Here is a 20,222-nt window from a genome sequence, read left to right as displayed (position 1 = left end):
GGGAAGATTAAACAAATTTTCCTGATGTTTCTAAGATGTAAAGAATGAAATGTTTTTAAACTATTTAAGCCCTATTTTTATGTTGCAAAAGACAGCGTTGTTTATTGATTTAATCCTTTTCTTGTCATAAATTCACCCTAATAACAGATAAGGGCTGTGCAAACAACTTGCAAGATTTGTACGTTAAAACACTGAAAGCTGTGTATATATACGAATAAGTATATGGTGGATTCTGATATTTAAATTGGTGGGAAATGTGGGAGATTATTTGCAACAATCAACACTGATAAAAACAGTAACGTTTTTGGGATAGAGTGATGTTTTTGGGTGAGTTGAATAAGATGTTGGCAAACTGTTTCTATGTTGCTCTGCATACGGTAATCAAAACCGTTGCTGCATGCTTTCCAGTGCCAACAGAGGAATTAGAAGATCATAGGTACCAAAAAAGAAAAGATTAATAGAAACTAGCACATCGTTTGTCTTTGTTCTGCTACAGGTCTGTATTTCAGTTACTGAACAAAGGGGTTATATATAAAACCTGAGAGTATGTGGAAATATTTAGCTGGAAATGGAATGTACTTCGTGTAAAAATATTTATTAATTTAAACAGGTCAAAATTGTTACAAAAAAGTTATAGTTTATTCTGTATGTGCCACATAGTTAGTAGAAAAATGGACTAAACTAACATAAAGCAAGGATTAAAAGTTAGTATTACAGTAATTGGAATTACCATATGGCAGTCCGAAGGATGAGTCCTAATCATAGCCTGGCCAGTCAAATTAATCTCAATATACTTTCTAGACATTGAGAAAATAGTTTAATTGCTGATTAACTGCACCTGAATAGATCGTGAGTCACAAATAGATCTTTCTCCTTCTGAATGCTTCTCCTCCCAAACATAGAAGAATGCAGGCTATTAGAAAATCTTTTAATTTCTGCTTGCCAAACCATAGTTACCATCCATCTGTTCTTGCCAATTGGGGAAAAAGGTCAGTTTTCAGCAAAGCCATGCATTTCACAGAAGGTATGTGAAGTGAAATTTCACAGGGGACATGATGGATCCTGATTCTTAGTGATAAACCTTAGGGGCCAGCAGGGTTGGCATATGGTTCAGCATGATATGAAGGCTTGGGTTTGCTGGCTTCACTTCTTTGGCATGGAACTGATAAAACCTGGCTCTTAAGTATTGTTTCACTGGACACCAATCATGGGCAGCAGGAACTGCCCACTTAACTCTCTGTGGGAAGGAAGCCCAGGCTGTGTTCACAATAGTACCATTGTAGTGCTGCAGACTGCTCGCAACAGCTTGACAGCACTAGGGAGGAGGGCAAAGGGGCTGCTTTGCTAATTGCTGTTCAAAATAAAGAAAGAGGGAAATAACTGAAAATTAATATTTGCTTTCTTCTTTTAAATAGAAACCTGACTTTGATTTTCAAAAATTGTTTTTAAAATCGAGTTTACTGCCCTCCAAAGAGGCTTGTAAGTAGATTATCTTGTACTGGTACTGCAGCAACCCAGGATAAAGAGAAAACATTCTCTTCAAGTATAAAAGAAAAAAAGGTAGTTGTAAAGTTTATTAAAGTACACAGATTAAAATTAATAATAATTTCTCATGAAAGATGTTTTCTTTGTTACTAGTACTGTGGAATTGCAAATGAATATATATCTATATCTGCAGTGTTTTAACTGGACAATATTTAATATTAATATAATTTTTATTTGTGTAGTTTTACAGTTTGTAGTGATTTCTTCATGAAAGGTATTCGCTGTTTTTCTCATCAATGAAGATGCCTATATATGCAGAAAAAGTATTTAAGGTAGAAATTTAAATATTTGAATGTATGAAAACAGTGGGCTTAAGCATTCATGCTAATACTAGAGAGCAGAGAGACATTTTTGCTTCTGTATTCTTTACCCCCATCAACCTTAATTATTTGAGTTAAAACTGATGTAATGCCAAGTGTCAGAGGGGGGATAAATCCCACTCCTAACATCAAGAGTTAGTTTGTAGGGTTGCAGTTCCCCTCTGGCCTCTGCTATTCCACATTTGTTGCAGTCATCACTTCAGCCCGCACCTTAACATCTCTCAAGGGCACATTTGGTACAACAGCATTAATAAACTTCAGTCCCTTGGCCCGTTGGCCCTGCACCTCCCCTGCTGCCTCCTGCAAACCCGCTGCTGCTGGCAAGCTCTTCTGTCTGATGGCAGGAGCATCGCTCCAGAGAGAGCCTGAAGCAGTGGCAGCTGTAATGGGCTTCAAAACAATTAGCACAACATACCTCATAGAATCATCGATTCCCATCTTGGATATATTAGTAAGATAAATCCTCCCTGGAAGCTGGAGTAGGAATTCTGCCTGCATATGGGCTTCAGCACTGTTTCCTTCACTGTTTTGTTTTCACCTCCATAGCCTGTTACTAAAACGTGGACAAGTGGAGTATTTGTAAAGACTGTCATTAGTCTTCTAGCTAGCCAGCCAAAGTTAATGAGTAATCTGTTATAATGTTCAGGTATTTGTCTTTCCACTGCCAGTTACTTGATCTGACCTTTTAATTTCATGCTAAAATGCAGTTCAGAGTTTGTAGAACCTACAATGCTCAATGAATGGTACTGAAACTGATCCTTTCTACTATATGTTTGTGTTAATATGCTTCTGCTATATTTCAAACAGATAATTCATTGAATGCCCATTCTTCCTCTTACTGCAGAGTAGATTATATTTAAGTCAAGATTAATGGATAGATTCTGATGTTAAAACCCAGTCTCTGAGCCTGTCATTCCCTAGAGGCATATAGTGCATTAGTTTAAGCCAATATGCTGCTTATCATAGATACTCTGACACTGTCTTGAATGGCAGTTTACTATACTTTGTAGCTGCTTACTCTGCTAATAAAATCACTATATTGTGTTCTTGATAATTACAATATTAAATAGAAACTTAATTGGATTACTGCACATTTAGATACAGATAGTTCTTAAGTAATTGTCCACTGTAAAATTTTTGATACTCATTTTTTCCTCTCATGCAGCATGTTCTGTCAGAGTCCAAGCTTAATATTTAGTTCAGTTACCTTAGATGAAAAAGTGCTGAAAAGAGATCTGCAGTGGGATTTTTCAGTGCAAAGGATTATCTTTTATCATACAGGTTTTCAGTTGAACCTTGTTTTTTAAGTCCTTCCGTAAGATGCTCTCATTTGCCAAAGTCCTTAAAATAAAAACTTCTGGTTGTACAGAGTTGAAGAATTTGATAAGTAGTGTTAATTCAGATTTTTTTTCCCTTAACTTTGAAATTGCTAGAAGTCTGAGCATCATTTTTATCTTTTTTGCTGCCTAAGAAGAACAGAATTAGAATTAATTCAATTCAGTGTTTATTTTTATATGCTTATCTTTAAAAACACAACTCTTTTATATAACTGTTTTTATATAGATTATATTCTGAACAATATTTTTACTGAAATTAAAATTTATGTAAAGTTCATTACACTTGCACTTCAATTCTGCATATCTTTATAAGTGCCTTTTGTAAAGGAGCTTGGTGCAGAGTGGTTACATTTTTCATTTCATAATTGAGTGTTTTAAGTGGTTAAGCATAGTCCAAATTTTATCCAATTCCAGCTTGTGTTAATGGTGCTGCACTCACACTGCCTTAGCACCTGTTATGGATTTTGAGTCATCTGGCAGCCCGTGGGACTTAGATAAAGAAGTACCAGGTGTCCTGCCTGTCTCTTAATTGAGACGCAATGTAAACAATATAGACTTGGCAATATGGTTATAGGAATGGATTAAAGCCCAGCTTTGTCTGCACTGATGAATCACAGCTTTTTCTTCCTAGAAGATGTTATAAACCACTGATGAATTTAGCTAGCTGTAAGATCTGATGGAACAACATAAAAGCAAACAATATATCAAGGATTTTCCTGGAAGGACGGTGTTGCAAAATGTTAAATATATTGGGTTTTCCGGTGAAAATGTAAGCATCAATTAGAATTTCTTACAATAATTTAGCAATTTTGAAAGCACCCACACTGTAAAAATGAAGATTCTTACAGAAATTCAGATAAAGTCAATGCCTTTCAGTATGTAATGTGTTAGTAAACTAGGCAGAAAACAATAGCATTGACTTGGAAACACTCAGTGGCTGCAACTTTGTCTAGCCTACACTTACCTTGAAGGACTTTTAACCATTTAACTATAGACTAGATATAATGTAAGTAATCTCCTTTAACTGTATGATTAGTAATCTTAAAAAAAACCTCTAAATGGCAAAAGTATGTGTTGTTATAATTTACCTAAAAACAATTTATCATAGATTTATTGAACTTTTTAGTAGTGTAAAAAATTAAAAGTAATTTTCATTATATTCATTTAAAGAATGGTTTAGTGATGTATTGGAAACAAATTGCAAGATCTGAAGTGATGGGATTAGTTTGTATGGATTTCTCTATTATATATTCCCTTATTTTCCTCATGAAGAAATACACCTCAGAAATTGCCTCAGAAAGCCCTTTTGCAGTTACAAGTTGAGTTGAAAAAGAATTTGGTGATATATGTTAGATACTACCTTTTAGGTTTTCTTAAATTCTACAGGCTTGGTCTGTTTACTTGTTTTTCGTATACATTCTCATTTTTCTAGTGAGCTACATTAGTTAGTAGATTGTTATATATACATTACTTCTTAAAATTAATGATTTTAGACAATTAATAAAGCCCCTTGTGCAGTTTTAAAATGTTTTCACCAAATGCAATGTGAAAGTTTATTTTTGAAATATAACTTTGATTTCTCTGAGGTTAATGTTCTATTTTTATGGTAAGAAAATATATTGTTACATTTTGCAAAAGAACTATATTGAATATATGGTTCAGTAGGAAAAAAAACCTTAGAAAACTATAATTTTTTTTAATTCTTTCACCTCTTTAATAGTGTCAAGCATAATAATGTTTTTTCTTCTCTTTCACCTAAATAACTTGCATCAGGTATGAGGAGAATGAACTGAATTCTGCTTTATAAATCATCAGTGTTGTGGCTATGTTCCAATTGTATATGCAGAAGTTGCTTTCATTTACAGCATAGCTGTGTAAACAGATGTACCTAGCTAAATATTTATTTGCTATTTTCAATATTGGCAGTATTAAAGAAACACTAAAGAACCCATACTGACTTTGAGATATCAAGGTGACTTGAGTAAACAGAAGATATAGCTGGAAGAAAAAAAAACCTCTTTATTTGTATGCCGTGCAAACTAGATGTGGAAATTGCTGAAATGCAACAAATAGGGAACACCATGATGCCACTTCTACAGAGTCACTTTTCAGAATATAAGAGAACTTTAACTATTCCTCTCGATGTGGCCAGTTGATGCTGATCACCCACCCAGATACAAAACGCAGCTAGTTGCAGGGCTTCCAACACTGGATCAATAGCAACCCAACTTACATGCTTAACTCTAAGAGACAACAAAGAGTACAAATTGCTGCGACTCAGTATGAGTTCAGTTGGTTTGACAACCAATGCACAATCTCTTCTTTCAGAGTAAGATTTCCAAGAAAAAACTTCCATTTCTGTTATGTGTGAGTTTTGTCCTGTAGAAGTCACATTCTGCTGTGGCTAACTTTTCCTTTCAGCTTCTTAAAACCTTGATCCTAACCCATATTTATTATCTTTATAGGGGAGGCAATCCTCCTTTCACACTTTGATGTCAGGAATTGAAATTTACTAGGAAAAATGTACCCAATAAAATCGATGCTTTCATCATTCTAAGTACCTCAAACTGTACCAATTAATTCTGTGGGATTTGCACACCTTTTCAGGCCAGAGAGTAAAAAACTTAAAATCTGCCAAAATATGCCATTCACTATGCTTCATTGTTTCTTTGTTTCCTTTGGTCTCTAATATCCTAGGAGCATTTTTGTATGTTGACAATACTACAGATTTGGAGCTTTTTTCTATAAAAGATGGATGTGTGTTTCTAAATTTGCTCAGGGGGCAAATATAGTAAACAAGACAGTTCCATCTTATGTAGCTTTTCTTAAAATATTGATAATCTCTTTTATATAAATTGTGTATCTATGCAATTAAAAAAACCTCCTACAAGAAAGTATCTCTGGGTGTAGAATTTTCATTTTCCAGTTAAAGATGGAGCAGCATTTTGGTTTCTGCTTGTCTTAAATTATTTTCCAAATGCCTGGCTGACAAAGTCATACTCTCCACAATCATATCAATATATATTGACTTCTTAGATGATTTTGCTAGGAGTTGGAACTGCCAGGGATACAGCTGTACATGTAGTTCTGAGAGTAGTTTGTAATTTAACCTGAAAAAGTCCATCTTGTTATTTAGAAATGCATGTTCTGGCTTTTTTGTAAGAAGTATTTCAAGACAATCATTAAAACCTTGTCTTTTTTTTCTTGCCACTGGAACCAAAGCATCTCAGGTAGTGCATACCAATATACAGTTATATCATGATGTACTACACGTCTATGCACATATATACAATTACGAAAGTATCAGGAGGGAAGATTTATGAATAAAACCTTCATAAGAGTTTCATTTCAACTGTTGTTCAGTTTTTCTGAATGAGGGACACGATGAAAAAGATGAGTGAAGAGCCCACATTCGTACTCCCTTTCACAAAGGAAGTCCTTTTTTTTTTTAATTCTGATTTTTTAAATTTTTCTGAAAACAAGAAAAGTCATCAGTTTACTGGACTCAGCCAGCCCAGTAGGAGTGTAGGACTGCCTGCAGCATTGCTGAGCTTACAAGTTGGATCTTCATCATTCTAGGGATGTTTGCTGAACTGTAGTGATCCGGATGCATTTGAAATCCTCCAGGCATCATCTTGAAGTCATATATAAAGATTTACCCACTTCAGCACACACTAGAGCTGCCTAAGTGCTTGCTATATCCCAAACAGCCAAATGCCCAGTTCATGCCTTTGTCTACCCAATGAGTAGGTAGGTGTTTCTTTGTTCTTGTGACCTGCAGTGCAGCAATGCTGAGTTCTGCAGGTATACTCACTGGATTAGAGCCCACACAAACACAACAGGAGGTAACAGCCTTGTTATATCAGTCAGCCAGGAAATGAGAGAACTGCTTCCAATTTTGAGACCATATCTCCTGCTCCTTACAAAACTGTTCTAACCATTGATTCTGAGGACATTTTGTAATCAGGCACACTGAATTCACTGCTGAAATTGTTCTTCGTTTCATGAAGTAAGACCTCTTCTCAATCACAGGGAAAGTACATGCTTATCTGTGTAGCCTAATGGTTATGGTACTTTCCTGGAAGAGGAGAGTCCCTGGATTCCAGTCCCTGCTCAGGAAGTGTTTGTTATCAAATGGTGTTTGGAACAGGACCATTTGTGAATCTAGCACTTAGGTGTTCTGGTAATAGATAGATTACACAGCTGTGAAGTCCTATATCCTTAAAGAAAGTCCTGGAAAATTTATTCCATGTTTAAACTTTTTTCTTCATTCTTTTCAGCCTCAGGTTACTTTCATTTTAGGATTAGTATTACCTGGATGACTGTAACAATAATCATGCATCCACTCTTTAACTGCAAAATACTAGATAGATTCATTGTAATGCATTTTATTCAGCTGTAAAATGGAGAAGTGTGAAGAAGAATGGAAAAATACTATGACTATGAGGAGATTAGTTCAACAGAAGGTCTTGAAATATGGAAACAGATGAAGAGGCTGAACAATGGGAAGTATGGGATTTTGTAGAGATTGGTTAAAATTACAGGAAAGAAAAAATACAAACTAAACAAATAGGGATTTGCGGAAATGTAGCAAACAGGTTTCTGTACCAAATTGAAGGATAACAAAGCCATGGAATAAAAAAAAAAAAAATGGAAATGTGAGGTGATTGTTTTGTATATAAAGGAAAGGGATTGTGATGGTGGATGAAGATGCAAGGAGGAGAGCTGTTTTGCTTGTATTATTGTTGCACATACATATTCTTAGCATAGACCCCAGTCTCAATATACTGAAATGGAGTACAGCACAAGGCAGATGTTTGTCCCTCAGAAGTAAAAAAGCCAAGTATAAAACTGAAGACCACAAATGAAGGCAGATACAAAATTCAGGGAAATGCGAAACAATAGTAGATAGCACAAATAGTTGTGTAACCTACACAGAATGGACTCTTAAGTCTTCCAGGGTGTTTTCCTTGCTTCTTTTTCGATAAACATCATAGCCAAGGAGAGAATTTAAGGCAGGGATTGTTTTGTGGACACTTATGGAGACCTGGTGCTAGGCATAAGATACCACATAGAAGAAAGTACAAAAGTGCCTGTCCAAAAATGTCAAGATGAGTGAGAGTGACTGCATTAACTGACAAGAGGTGAGTGATTTTGGTAAAATTATGAAATAGGTATGGACTATAAGGTTCAAATAAGTAGCCTGCATTTGTGGTAGGGACTGGTGATGATATCTGAAAAGAATGCACCCTCTAAGTAGTATGTTCAGAAAGTGGACTCTGCAATGCTCCGAGTAGATATAAGGAGGATTAAAAATGCATTTACTGAGGGCAGAGAAAAGGATATGGCAGTATCTGAGATGTGAGGTAAGAGTCTAAGTAATTTGTTCAGGTAGATGGCTAGAAAAAGTTCTAGCTTAGATTATGCATAAAGAGTCTGCAAGATGTAGATGTGGTCTGCCATAGGAATCTAAAGCTTGGAAGTGATACAATCAGCAGAGATGGGGAGCTATTAGATGTAGACATGAGATGTTGTTTTTCAGGCAGATTAAGTGTAAGTAGGTGATCTGACAGCCAGGCTTTCAGTGCTTGTTCCCAAGTACAAATCAACAGGTCTAATAATGGAAAGTGCAGTATTTTCATATAATAGATCTTTTAAGATAATTATTAATAGAAATAATTGCAGACTTAGAGAATAAGTAAAATGGATTGTAATGCAACTGAAATTTTAACTGGAGTGACTACAACCTGAGTGACCTATAGAGATATGATTCCTGATTTTTTCTGGTACTGATTCTATTTTTCTGAACAGTTTATTCTGAAAAAGTATAATGAAGTAATTGGATTTCTGTTATGTTTTTTGCAGATTATGCATCTGCACGTTTTTAGTTGACAGATTTGGACAAGTACCTGTATAATTAATATATATCTTTTTCTTGTCCATTCTCTTTTTTTCTTCAGAAGGAAAAAGCTCACAACACTGTTGTTTATGTGTTTTGTCACTCTCTGTGCCAGTCTTTCTCCATTGGTTTGTCTGTGCATTATTCCCATTCCATCTTAATTGCTGATGCCAATGGCAACATCCACTTGAAGTAAGAGTACAGCTTGCATTGCCCTGTTATTACTAGCCACTGAGTTTGTGTGTGCCACTCAATCTGTAAGTGCTAATAAGTCTTTCCTAGAGAACAGTGTTTTAAAGAAATAAATGTCTAGCCTATTAGAAGTAATGTAGACATTAGCTACCATGGGTTTATGGTCACTTGCAGACAGTTGCATTCAAATACAGCACAGAACCAGATTATTTCAGCCACAAAAACATGTAAAACTGGAGTTTTAAAATCATAGAATGTTCTCAATACAAGTGACTACAAGATAAAAGTATTCCAATCTCATCTATGCAGTCGATAACATAGAAAAAGAGTCTTCTGAGGAGAGTGTGTAATTTCTTATTGCAGAATAGAGCAAGCTTTGGACTTGGTTTTTGCCTCAGATTTTTGTTTTGGTTTTAAGCAGGGTTATGTTTTTAACAAGCTGCAGATGTTTTTGTGAAATGTTGTGATGAACAGCAACCCAGATAGTTGGATTAGTTTTCTCCGGGTGTACTAAGTATGCATTTGAATTAGGCTTCTAGAACTGATAAAAGCATATCCTCTTCACTGTGTAATAAAAACATCATCATCCTCAGTTAGCATCTATGTTGAGACTTCTTTATTTGGTTAGGAGATAGGTACCAAGACTGGAGAATGAGAATGTCCTTGTCACGTTCAAAGCAGAAACTTTCCTTCATTTTACCTTATTTGTGTATAAGCTTTGGATATAATAGGATAAACTAAAAGGTTTCCTTTAGAGACCTCTGAAAGTAGACCATTTTAAAAGCAGGTAGGTGTCTCTACCCTACTTTTTCATGAAACATTTTACCCATTCAAGCAGACTTTTAAAAACAGCTTGTTTTGATAGCAGCCTGTTCTCCTGTGGGCCTTCAGCCTTTGCTTCCTGGCAGCACCTTTGGTGCGAAAAGAGAGTGATCAATTGGGAGACTATCAGTGCCAGCATGCATAGAGTGATAAGTTAACACACCACTGGGAATTTCTAGGGCCCACCAAGATACTTCACTTCTAATGTGCTAACAAGCTCATTTTTCTACCTCTTGCCTCTTCGGTTATTTTTTTTTCTCAGAAGAGCTTAGAAGTTGAGTGCATCAGGCATAATGAAAAGCTCTGTAGGAGGGAGAAGCAATAACCCCATTTTTCTCTTTTCAGCCAAATAGAAAATTAGTTTCTGGTAATACACAAAGGCCAGTATTTTTTGTGCAAGGGGCACTGCTGTGAATCAAAGGACTCTATTAACTGCAGAAAATTCAGCAGCTGTGAATCTCCCCCAATGAAAAAAAGTGCTTTTCAACAAGTTGTGAGATACGTAGTATTATTTAGACTTCAACCATCAGTTTCATCCTCTACTACTTATACATAGCCTCTTAAAAACTGTGCTATATTAGTCTCCTCTGTTAAGGCTCAATACTGTGTTTATCCCCCATCCTTAGAACCATTACAATGAGAGATTTTTATATTTTCTCTTGTCCCGATGCTTCTGTTATAGCTTCTCTAAACTGAGACTTCTGCTGTGGTTCAGCTGGATTTAGAAAGAATTTGGAACACGGATTTTGGAGGGAAAACTGTTTCCCAGTTTCACTATGTAACCAAGTTATTATGAAGGAAATATGACAGAAGTAATTTTATTTTTTGTTTCCAGATAGCATATTCTCTATAATTTTTTCATATTTAGATAGACTGTAAAATCTGCAGTAAATATTGTACAGAAAAAAAACAGCAAAAAATTTGAGTAGGAAAAGTTCTGTAGTTGTTGAAGTTTAGTTTTGTAACCTAATATGAAGATTATTGTTTAGAACTTTAATTTGGTTTGGGGAATTTTATTGCTTACCATAACTGAAATTGGTATCATTATTTATTTGAAACATTAGCACTCGTAATTAAAAATGCTTATCATATGTAGTGCAGTTTTTATGTTTGAATTTCTAAAAAATGTGTGCAAGATGAATATTATCTCCATTTCACAGGTCAGAATGGTAGTTTCCTCACTGTCCCTGATCCCCTTGAAAAGTGCAGCAGACCTGAAGTCAGAACCCAGGACTTTCAAGAAACGTATTCTGAGTGCATTCCTCCACAGCATGCTGATTTGTTTGGGGATTTTTTAGGAAAACAGAACCATGTAAGGAGAAAATTACCTCACTATCTACAAATAAAATATGAAGGGGAAAAAAAGTGAGCATAACTGTAAGTGTCAGGGAAAATTTGAATTGAATGAGAGTGTCCCTCATTCAACATACTGAGTCCAGCTGGAGGACTTGAAAGTTGTGCGAGAAAAGGTTAACTGATTTCTCAGTTCAGCAACTATACAACATGAAGTCAGCGTGGTAGTTTTTCTTGATAATTGTATGTTGCTGCCTGCTGCTCTACATTTTGACAGCCATTTCCATAGTTGCTTTCATGAACAGCAGAAATATTCTCTCTTTTTCTCGCTCTCTCTGTGCTAACATCAAATCGGGCCTGCTGGAACAAGAAGCCTGGAGAGGGTTCTTCAAAAACAACAACACTTCAAGATACTGGTCTCTTTTCAATAATATTAGAGGGGGAGAACACAGGGAAAAGGAAGAAGTACAGTATTTTTCCTGTCAGTGCCCTGCCAACACGCTGTTAACCAATATTTAAGGGTCCTGTGGATTCTTTACAAATATTCTTGCTTGTTTTAATGGCATAATTGACAAGGTGTTTCTCCCTGAAATTTCACTGTGTATTTATCTTAACTCTGTGTGTGTGTTTAGGGATTATGGAAGCAGTTCATTATGGGAAAGTGCAAAATCATTTTTTTGTTAATGCTAAGATTATGTTTTATGCTACATCTCTTAAAAATGGAAAAATTTTTACATTTAATTGGGACCAGAATATAGGCAAATTGGTTACTTGAAAGAGAGTATTTAAGTTGCTGTTGTTTGAAAACAATTTCAGGAAGTTTTGCATCAGACATAAAAAAAATATAATTGAACCATATGGTTTTACATTAATCGTGTTTATTATTACGCTTAATATTATGTCAGTGCATCAGATAATACCACAGTTATGTTAAGAATTAAAAATGTGTACACTTACTGAAATACATGATATGTATTTAACAAAACCAAGAATTCTGAATTACTGGACACTGATATTTAGCAGTTACAGTACATGATATAAATTCATCCTTAATTCTTGACTAAACCAGTTATGAGGAGAGAGCACGATACCTGCAAACAATTGTTCAACATCATCTAGAGCCTACAACTTTTGAAGATTTTGCTGCTCAGGTTTTCTGTCCAGCACCTTATCACCATTTGCCCTCAGAGACGGGTAAGAAGTTAAGAACAGTTTTTATAGAGTCTTACTTGAAATGCAGTATCCTTACTTATAAAGACTGAAAACTCAGACCTTTGCACATCATTGAGGGTTACCATTAATTGGAGAGATGATACATACTTGAGAACATGGGCAAAGTTGCCTTTAAATCTTTATTCTGTTTTCTGGCATCATGAGCCAATGCCTTGCGTTAAGATTTGGCAAGCTGCTTTAATATAGCACTCAGACCCTGTATTTTTACAGAAAATTTTACCGCATTCCCCTGTCTAAAGTCTTCATGGAAGCATTGGTGCTCTTTCATCTAGGCTAGTTCAGGCAGAAATTATCTTTGAGTACACCTTCCTCATAAGAAAGTTTTAAGGCTCGCTACCTGGTTAGGATGTAAAGTTTTAAACTGGAAATCAGAGCCTTGCAAACATTAATTTTGTTCCCAGGTTATTAGTTGCAAAGTTGGTTTTAAGGTAATTTCTACTTTCCAGTGCAATACCTGTTTTATAAGAGGATACTGCATTTTCAGTTACTAATGAGAAAATCAGTAAAAGAAAATTAATAACTCAAGGCCTTCCTGTTCTGACATTTCTTGAACTCCTTATGATTATTTCATTATTTTATTTCCCCTCTTTTTAGATCATTAAATATCAGTTCTGTTTATCTGAAGGTAAGACAAAGTGTCCAAAAACCCCTTTGTTCCTCTTACTTTTACTAGAGCACTAAGCTTGTAACCAAATTGTATGCAAACTTTCCTTGTTGCCCTTGTTCACACTAAAAAAACCAATTCACACTGATTGAGAAATGACCACTACATCTTCTAAAAGTTTTAGTCTTTTACTAACTCAGGTCTGCATGAAGCACTAACACTGGTTCTGGGATTAAGGTAACTAATGATAGAGACAGTTGTTGAATGAGTAACACTTTATTGTGTTGACCTTTGTTTCTTAGCATGCACAAGTAGTACTGGATGGCAGTGGTGTGTTTTGTACCCTGTACTGTCTTTCATTGATGTTGTAAGACATTCTCCAGTGATAACCTAGGAGAGAAGGAGAAGAAGAATGTGTAACACTTGAAATTCTGGCTCAGAAAAAGCTTATTTAATGATAATCAAAATGCTTCCATGAAAAAGCTGTAAATCTAAATGAAATAAATTTTGTAACAATAATTTGGCAAGTTGCTACCTGAAAATTTGTTTCTCAATCACAAAAATATATGCAGAAATTAATTCTAAATTATACAAGAATTGTGGTAGGATTACAGAAAGAATGACTGAGATATTAAAATGTTGACACTCCTTTACTTGAAAATATAAACAATAACTAGAAATGAGGTGCAGTTTCAAAGTATAATAAGTGGTATAGTTATGGTAGTGGAAATAGTTGAGACCAAAGAGAAACAAAATTAAAAGTAATATAAAACTAATTAAACCAGTATAAAAAAGAATAACATAATTTAATGTATGAAAACATTTGAATGGGAAAAATCTGTAACCAGAAACATTAAAACAATAACCAGGGATACCAATCCTTGCCGCATTTCCTGCCTGATGGACCTAGTAAGTATTCAACACCAGACACTTTTGTATGGCTAGTCTGTATTCCATATTCTAGTGCACTTATAGCAGTTCTGCCTATTTATTTTCAGAAACCTCATTCCAGGCCAAGTTCTTCCACCCTCTTCCTCTAGTTCTTTCTTTCAGGGTGAAGCAAACCTGCTTTTCTGTGCTAGTTTGGTGCAGCAGAGTACTCTGCTCTACAGTGGCAATTCCTGTATTCTTTTAAAAATTGTCCTAGTCATACTTTCTATTCTCTAACATGATCTGAAGTGAGGTTATGATTTTTTAGAAACTTGATTTTTAACTTAACCTTTCTCTCAAACTTAATCATTTTCTGTAGGAATCTCATTAATAGGAGCTTGTGATGTATTTCACATCTGCATATGTGTGTGTGTGTCTACATACCACAAAACACGATGTCCTGTCCTGAGGGCCACGATCTCCTGAACCTTGCATTGTGCTGTGCAAATGGCCAAGACATCAGCGTCAGGAGCTGCCAGCAGCTTCCTAGAGTGGACTTGCAGCACAGTGTGACTCAGAGTCAAAGAACATGTTCCCAGATCTGCCTGAGTCTGAGCTTTTGTTTCAGCCCAGGGAAACCGGGGATGCTCTGGCAGTCCCACTTGCAGCCTGATCCTTGTTCCATCTGAGGATCCTGGAATTCTTATGCTCAGCTCTAGGACAGAGTGCCTGGAATAGCACCACATCATCTACCTCCAAGCCGACTCTGGAGGGCACAAATTGTAAAGCCTGAGTCTGGTATAAAATGACACTGCAGTTACCTGCCAAAAAGGTTACCCCAGGGTTTGGGGTTAGCCTAGAAATCACTGGTTTCCAGTTCTAGTGAAGGCAGACCTGTGACCAAGGCTGCTACAGATGACCCAAATCTCTGATGGACTTTAGTCCCACAAGTCCACTGGGTATGCTATGAAAAAAATAGGTATCCCCAAGTTTTCAGGGCCCCTGCAACAGGTGGATTTCTTGAAAGATGTACAGAGCACTGAACTATGCCAGGATTGAACATAGGAGTGGTGCTGGAGTCCTGCCTAGGAATCCTCATGCATTCGTCACCCCCAGGATGACTCAGACAAAACCTTGCGGGCTGTCTGCCCAACATGGCTGTCTGTCCATGTCATCTCAAAATTTCTGACCAGATTCTAAAAATACATCACATTTTTAAATACAAAATATTTCATTTATGTCTGAGAGTTCTTTTAATGAAAATAATTGAACAGAAGAGGCTAGAAAAAAAATCCACATTTTAGATATTATAGACTTGAGTCTTTAATTGTATCATGATCTCCAAGTTTACAGCTGCTGAATATGTTTAATTTTATAAAATATTCTATACATTTTTGTCATCTAAGAAAGATCTGTAGAAACTATGAGGCTTCTACAGCCCATCACCAGGTATTGTCATTTTGTTGTTGTTGTGATACCATTGACCAGTTACAGCATGCCATTTTTTTTCATTCAAACTATGATAATCGGAGCAAATAGAGAAAATGCCATTCAGTAACAAGCTATATTTCCTCAACATATTTTATCAAAGGCTCAGCCCTTCACAAAAGCTGTTTTCTTTTTTACCATGGGTGCTCTTCAATACAATGTGATTGTGGCAGCTGCTGTTTTATCTAGAAGCTTAGTTTGCCCTGTCAAAATATCTGACAAGTCCACCTTCCCATGTTTAGGAACCTGACTAGTGTAGTGGATGTGTACATTTTCAAAAAATTGAGTTTTACCTGTACTTAAGCACAGAATGTAATTCAGTTGCCTCTGTGTTTTTTACGTTATGCTGTCTCTGTTAAATAGTGTAATTGCAAATACTCTGCTAAATAGAGTGACTCATCCTATGCAGCTATTGAGTGAACCAGATCTCTGTGACACCAGAATAGGTTGAGGGAACTGTCGATGGTAAGCTCAATTATATTGAAGGACACATTGACCTCATGATGCTAAGATTCTGAGCTTTAAAATGTACTCACATCTTGAGTTTGTTTTTTCTCTATCTTCTTTTGTTCCCTTTCTTCCTACTTAAACTAGTACCTCTTTACGGTAAACTTTATAGAGAAGGAGCCTCTCTACATTAGTCATAGAATTTTCCTTGTGACAAAAGCACCAGACTTTTTGGTGCTCCTGTATTCTCAAGCCTGCGTTCAGAACAATTCTGCTGCCCCACTCCCAAACTAAGTGGGGATGCCATCATACAGGCAGGGAAGCAGTGAAATGTAGAGGTAATGATGCTTCAGCCTTGCACAAGAAAAAATCAAATTTAACAGCTCACATCTAAATTTCTTTTGCTGCTTGCTTGTTGTGAAACTTGGAACTAGTGCCCTTTTTGGCCCTGTACCGCCCCATCATAGATGAGAATGATGGTGTTTGTGTGATTGGAAGTAAAGCTGAAATACAGAAATGAGGACTCTGTGTCTGGAAGGACTGGAAGAAATTCTCATTATCCCTTCTCTAGTCCAAACTCAGGAAGACTTTTTTTCATTCCAAATCAGAGCAAAACCTCAAAACTTACTGACATTTTCCAAATGGAATGTCATATTGGAACAGCTGAAGCTGAAACGTTATGCATTTCTGAACTCTTGTCCTTAAATCAACCACTTGAGTGAAGGTACATTGAGGTACTGCACTTTGAGGCAGTAAATTCAGTGTGGACTGCTAGAAACCCAAACAGATCAACTTTCTACATTTAATGAAATGGGTCCACTGAAAAAAAGAGTATGGTTGTCCAATTAAAAAACATCGTACAAGGGGATGCTAATTTTTGAGGTTTTGACTTTATTTTCTTGTGATATTTGCTTGTGTAATTCCTTCAATTTTTGTTTTAAAGCCTAGGGCAAAATAGAAATCCTGTAACACTGATTAACAACCACATGATACATAAGCAAAACCGCAACCTCTAGAGCCACCACCACCTCCTGCAGACTGAGATAGGACAATAATAGGTAGTAATGGTGAGCTCTGCCTGAATCTTCACTAGCGGAAAGACTGGGAATTTTGCCAGTGGGTTTCACAGATGTTAGTTGACAGAGAGGAATAGGCTTACCTGACATGCATGGTTCCAGCCAGGTTCTGAAGAGCATTCTTCACCAGACATGGACTTGGCTGCTGTTTTGCCACAAATTTAATCTTTTTTTGCTGTGTTCTTTCTCATGTCTGCCTCTTAGTTCTTTCTCTTCTACCAGTTCTGGTCTCCCAGGTCTTTAGACCATCTTTTCCTCACCTCTTTGCCTTTCTGTGCAGCTGCTTTTGCAGTTTTTCTCTCTACATCTGCTTCTCACTTCCTTTCCTCATTTCACAAAATTTCTGAGAGGCTTAATTAATTTGACACTATCAGGGCTCTGCTGAGCATGACAGACAACTTGGCTAAATTTGTAGTGGAATTTGTAAGAGTGGCACAGAGCACAAGCTGTACAAAAATGATTGCCCTCTTCCCTGAAGGTCAGGTGGGATATGCTGAAGTATCTTAAAAGACATCAGAATCTACCAACATGTAAAGATTATATTTTCCTCTGTGGTCATTCTGAGGCAGCACTCAAGACAGGGTTGATCCAGACAATGAGGTGTGATAAAGCCTGAAGCACTGAGAGTAGTCTTACCCTGTCTTAACATTAGCATCCTGTCAGGCTTCTGCTCAGTGAGTTTTTCACCTTTGAAAGTCAGAACTGATGGGCAAGATGAGTTATGGCAATGCGTGTGTTATGATACCTCCAGGTTCCTCCAGCTCACCTTATTTCTCAGTCTGTGTGGAGCTAATATTCCATTTTAGATTTAAATAGTTAATTTCTGAGCAAAAAAACCCAATTTACTACTATTAGAAGATCCTAAAATTTTTCAAATGGAGTGTGAAAATGTCGCATTTCAACTTTGTTGACGACCTCCTTGTTCAGAAGCAATTAAAGCAGCTTTACATTATGGCCCCAAAATATCATAGCACATCAGGCTATGATATTTGTCACTTGTCAAGCCTAAGAGGAGAAAAATATGGATCACTTCCTGACATTTTTCAACCTCTTAAAAATCCAAACACATCTATTTTGTTTATTTTATAGAACTTTCTGGATTCACATCAATTGCCAATAAAGCCTTCATATTTAACCCTGGTTTTATATTTTGGATAACTAAATATTTCATTGTTGTTGTGGTTTAGGAATGGTATTCTCCAATTTAGTGTTCCCACTGAAACCATTCCAAACCACATGCTACACCATCACGCCTCCTCCCTCTTCCCCTCCCCTGTGGTGGGCTGGAGAGGAAAATTGGAGGCATAAAAGGTAAAGATCATGGGCTGAGATAAGAACAATTTACTGGAAACAGCAGTGAGATAAGAAAACAAACAGTAATAGCAACAATATTAGTGATGGAGGTACAAAAAGAGACAAACAATTCACATGGCAACCCCCCGACAATACCCGACCGCTCCCTCCGCCACGTTATGCTGACCCAGAAGCAGCCCTTCCCCCGTCCCCAGAAAATCACATGAAGTGGTATCGAATAGCCTCTGGGTCCTAACCATGCCCCATTTTTCTGCAAAAATTAACCCTGTCATGGCCAGAAACAGGACATTATCCACCCCTTATTCTATAGCATCTGTGTCATGCCCAAATCCTACACCTTCCAAATGTATACATATGTATATATTGATGCATGAGTATCTGTACACAAGCATGAGTATCATTTCCATAGTAAATAGCCATCCCTCCAAGATGTCTCTTGAGTTCACTTAGTCCATGACTGTGGGCTCTATCTGTCCTAGAGGTCTTCCAGGGCAGAGGAGCTGGTGTACTGTTGGCTGGTTGCAAGCTGCATCAGGAGCTCATGACTGGTGTATCTGGAGCAGTCCATGCTCATTTGTCCTTGGTAGTTATGACATACAGTGGCAGTGTCATTCAGCAACCAATGTTATACAATTCAGCATTACAGACTGTTCTCACCCAAAAATCAAATCCCCCTGCAACATGACTTGATCCAGCTTGTCCCTCAATAGCGTCTGCTACTCGCCACATAGGACTCCATACGGCAGCTTTCCATTTTCCATGTATCCCTACAATACTGCAGGAACCATCAGTAAAGAGACCACATTGCTTTTCATTTTCTGGTAGCTAATTATACTGTGGGGCTTCCTCAGCATGTGTCACCTTCTCCTTCTCTGATGATGATGATAGTCGGGCCAGTTCACGATGACTTCCAAGATCCCTAGGAGACCAGGGTTTCCTATTCGAACTCACTGTGTAATCAGTGCGATCCACTTATTCCACAGAGCATCAGTGGCATGATGTGTGGAAGGGACTTTCCCACTGAACATCCAGCCCAGCACTGGCAGTCAGGGTGCCAGGAGGAGCTGTGCTTCACTGCCAATCCCTTCTGAAGCATCTTGAACCCCTTCATAAGCTGCCAGGATCTCTTTTTCAGTTGGAGTGTAACAGGCCTCGGATCCTTTGTATCCCCAACTCCAGAACCCCAGAGTTCATCCTCGAGTCTCCCTGGGTACTTTTTGCCAGAGACTCCAGGAAGGACCATTCTCCCTGGCTTGCGATGTAGAGAACATTCTTCACGTTTCACGTTCCTGTCCTGACTGGCCTAAGGGCTACTGCATGAACAAGCTTCTTTTTAATGTTCAAAAGGCTGTTGTTGTTCAGGACCCCACTTAAAATTGTTCTTCCTCCATGTCGTAACATAAAGAAGGCTTACAACCTGACTGTAATCTAGAATATGCATCCTCCAAAAACTCACAGCACCTAGAAAAGCCTGTGTTTCCTTCTTCCTGATTGGTGGGGACATAGCTGCTATTTTGTTGACCACATCCATTGGAATCTGACAACCATCTTGTCATTTTACTCCTAAAAACTGAATTTCCTGGGCAAGTCCCTTGACTTTGGTTTATGGCAAAACCAGCCTTCAGGAGGATATGGATTATCTTCTCCCCTGTCTCAAAAACTTCCTCTGCTATGTTGCCCCACACAATGATGTTATCAATGTACTGTAAGTGTTCTGGAGCCTCACCCTTTTCCAGTGCAGTCTGGATCAGTCCATGGTAAATAGTGGGGCTGTGTTTACCC

The 20,222-nt window shown here is 37.2% G+C and overlaps 1 protein-coding gene across 19 annotated transcripts in view; it reads left to right on the top strand.

Moving 5' to 3' along the window:
* RALGAPA1 (Ral GTPase activating protein catalytic subunit alpha 1) overlaps positions 1–20,222 on the top strand; it is a 142,620-nt gene that overhangs the window by 114,911 nt on the left and 7,487 nt on the right. For 11 of the 19 annotated variants that reach the window (XM_039386686.1, XM_039386673.1, XM_027726880.2 and 8 more), the window contains one exon: positions 12,478–12,602. In XM_039386686.1, coding sequence (XP_039242620.1) covers positions 12,478–12,602 — 125 coding nt within the window. Of the gene's footprint in view, positions 1–12,477; positions 12,603–13,058; positions 13,062–13,235; positions 13,267–13,445; positions 13,483–20,222 lie in introns of those variants that run through there. The other 8 variants (XM_027726882.2, XM_039386701.1, XM_027726894.2 and 5 more) reach the window with 4 other exon arrangements.

This window comes from Pipra filicauda, unplaced genomic scaffold, assembly GCF_003945595.2.
Source record: "Pipra filicauda isolate LSUMZ 115617 unplaced genomic scaffold, ASM394559v2 scaffold11_size5308982_pilon, whole genome shotgun sequence".
In the NCBI taxonomy this organism is placed as follows: Eukaryota; Metazoa; Chordata; class Aves; order Passeriformes; family Pipridae; genus Pipra; species Pipra filicauda.
The sequence above is the reverse complement of the archived record's forward strand: the minus strand, read 5'-3'. Positions and strand labels throughout refer to the sequence as shown.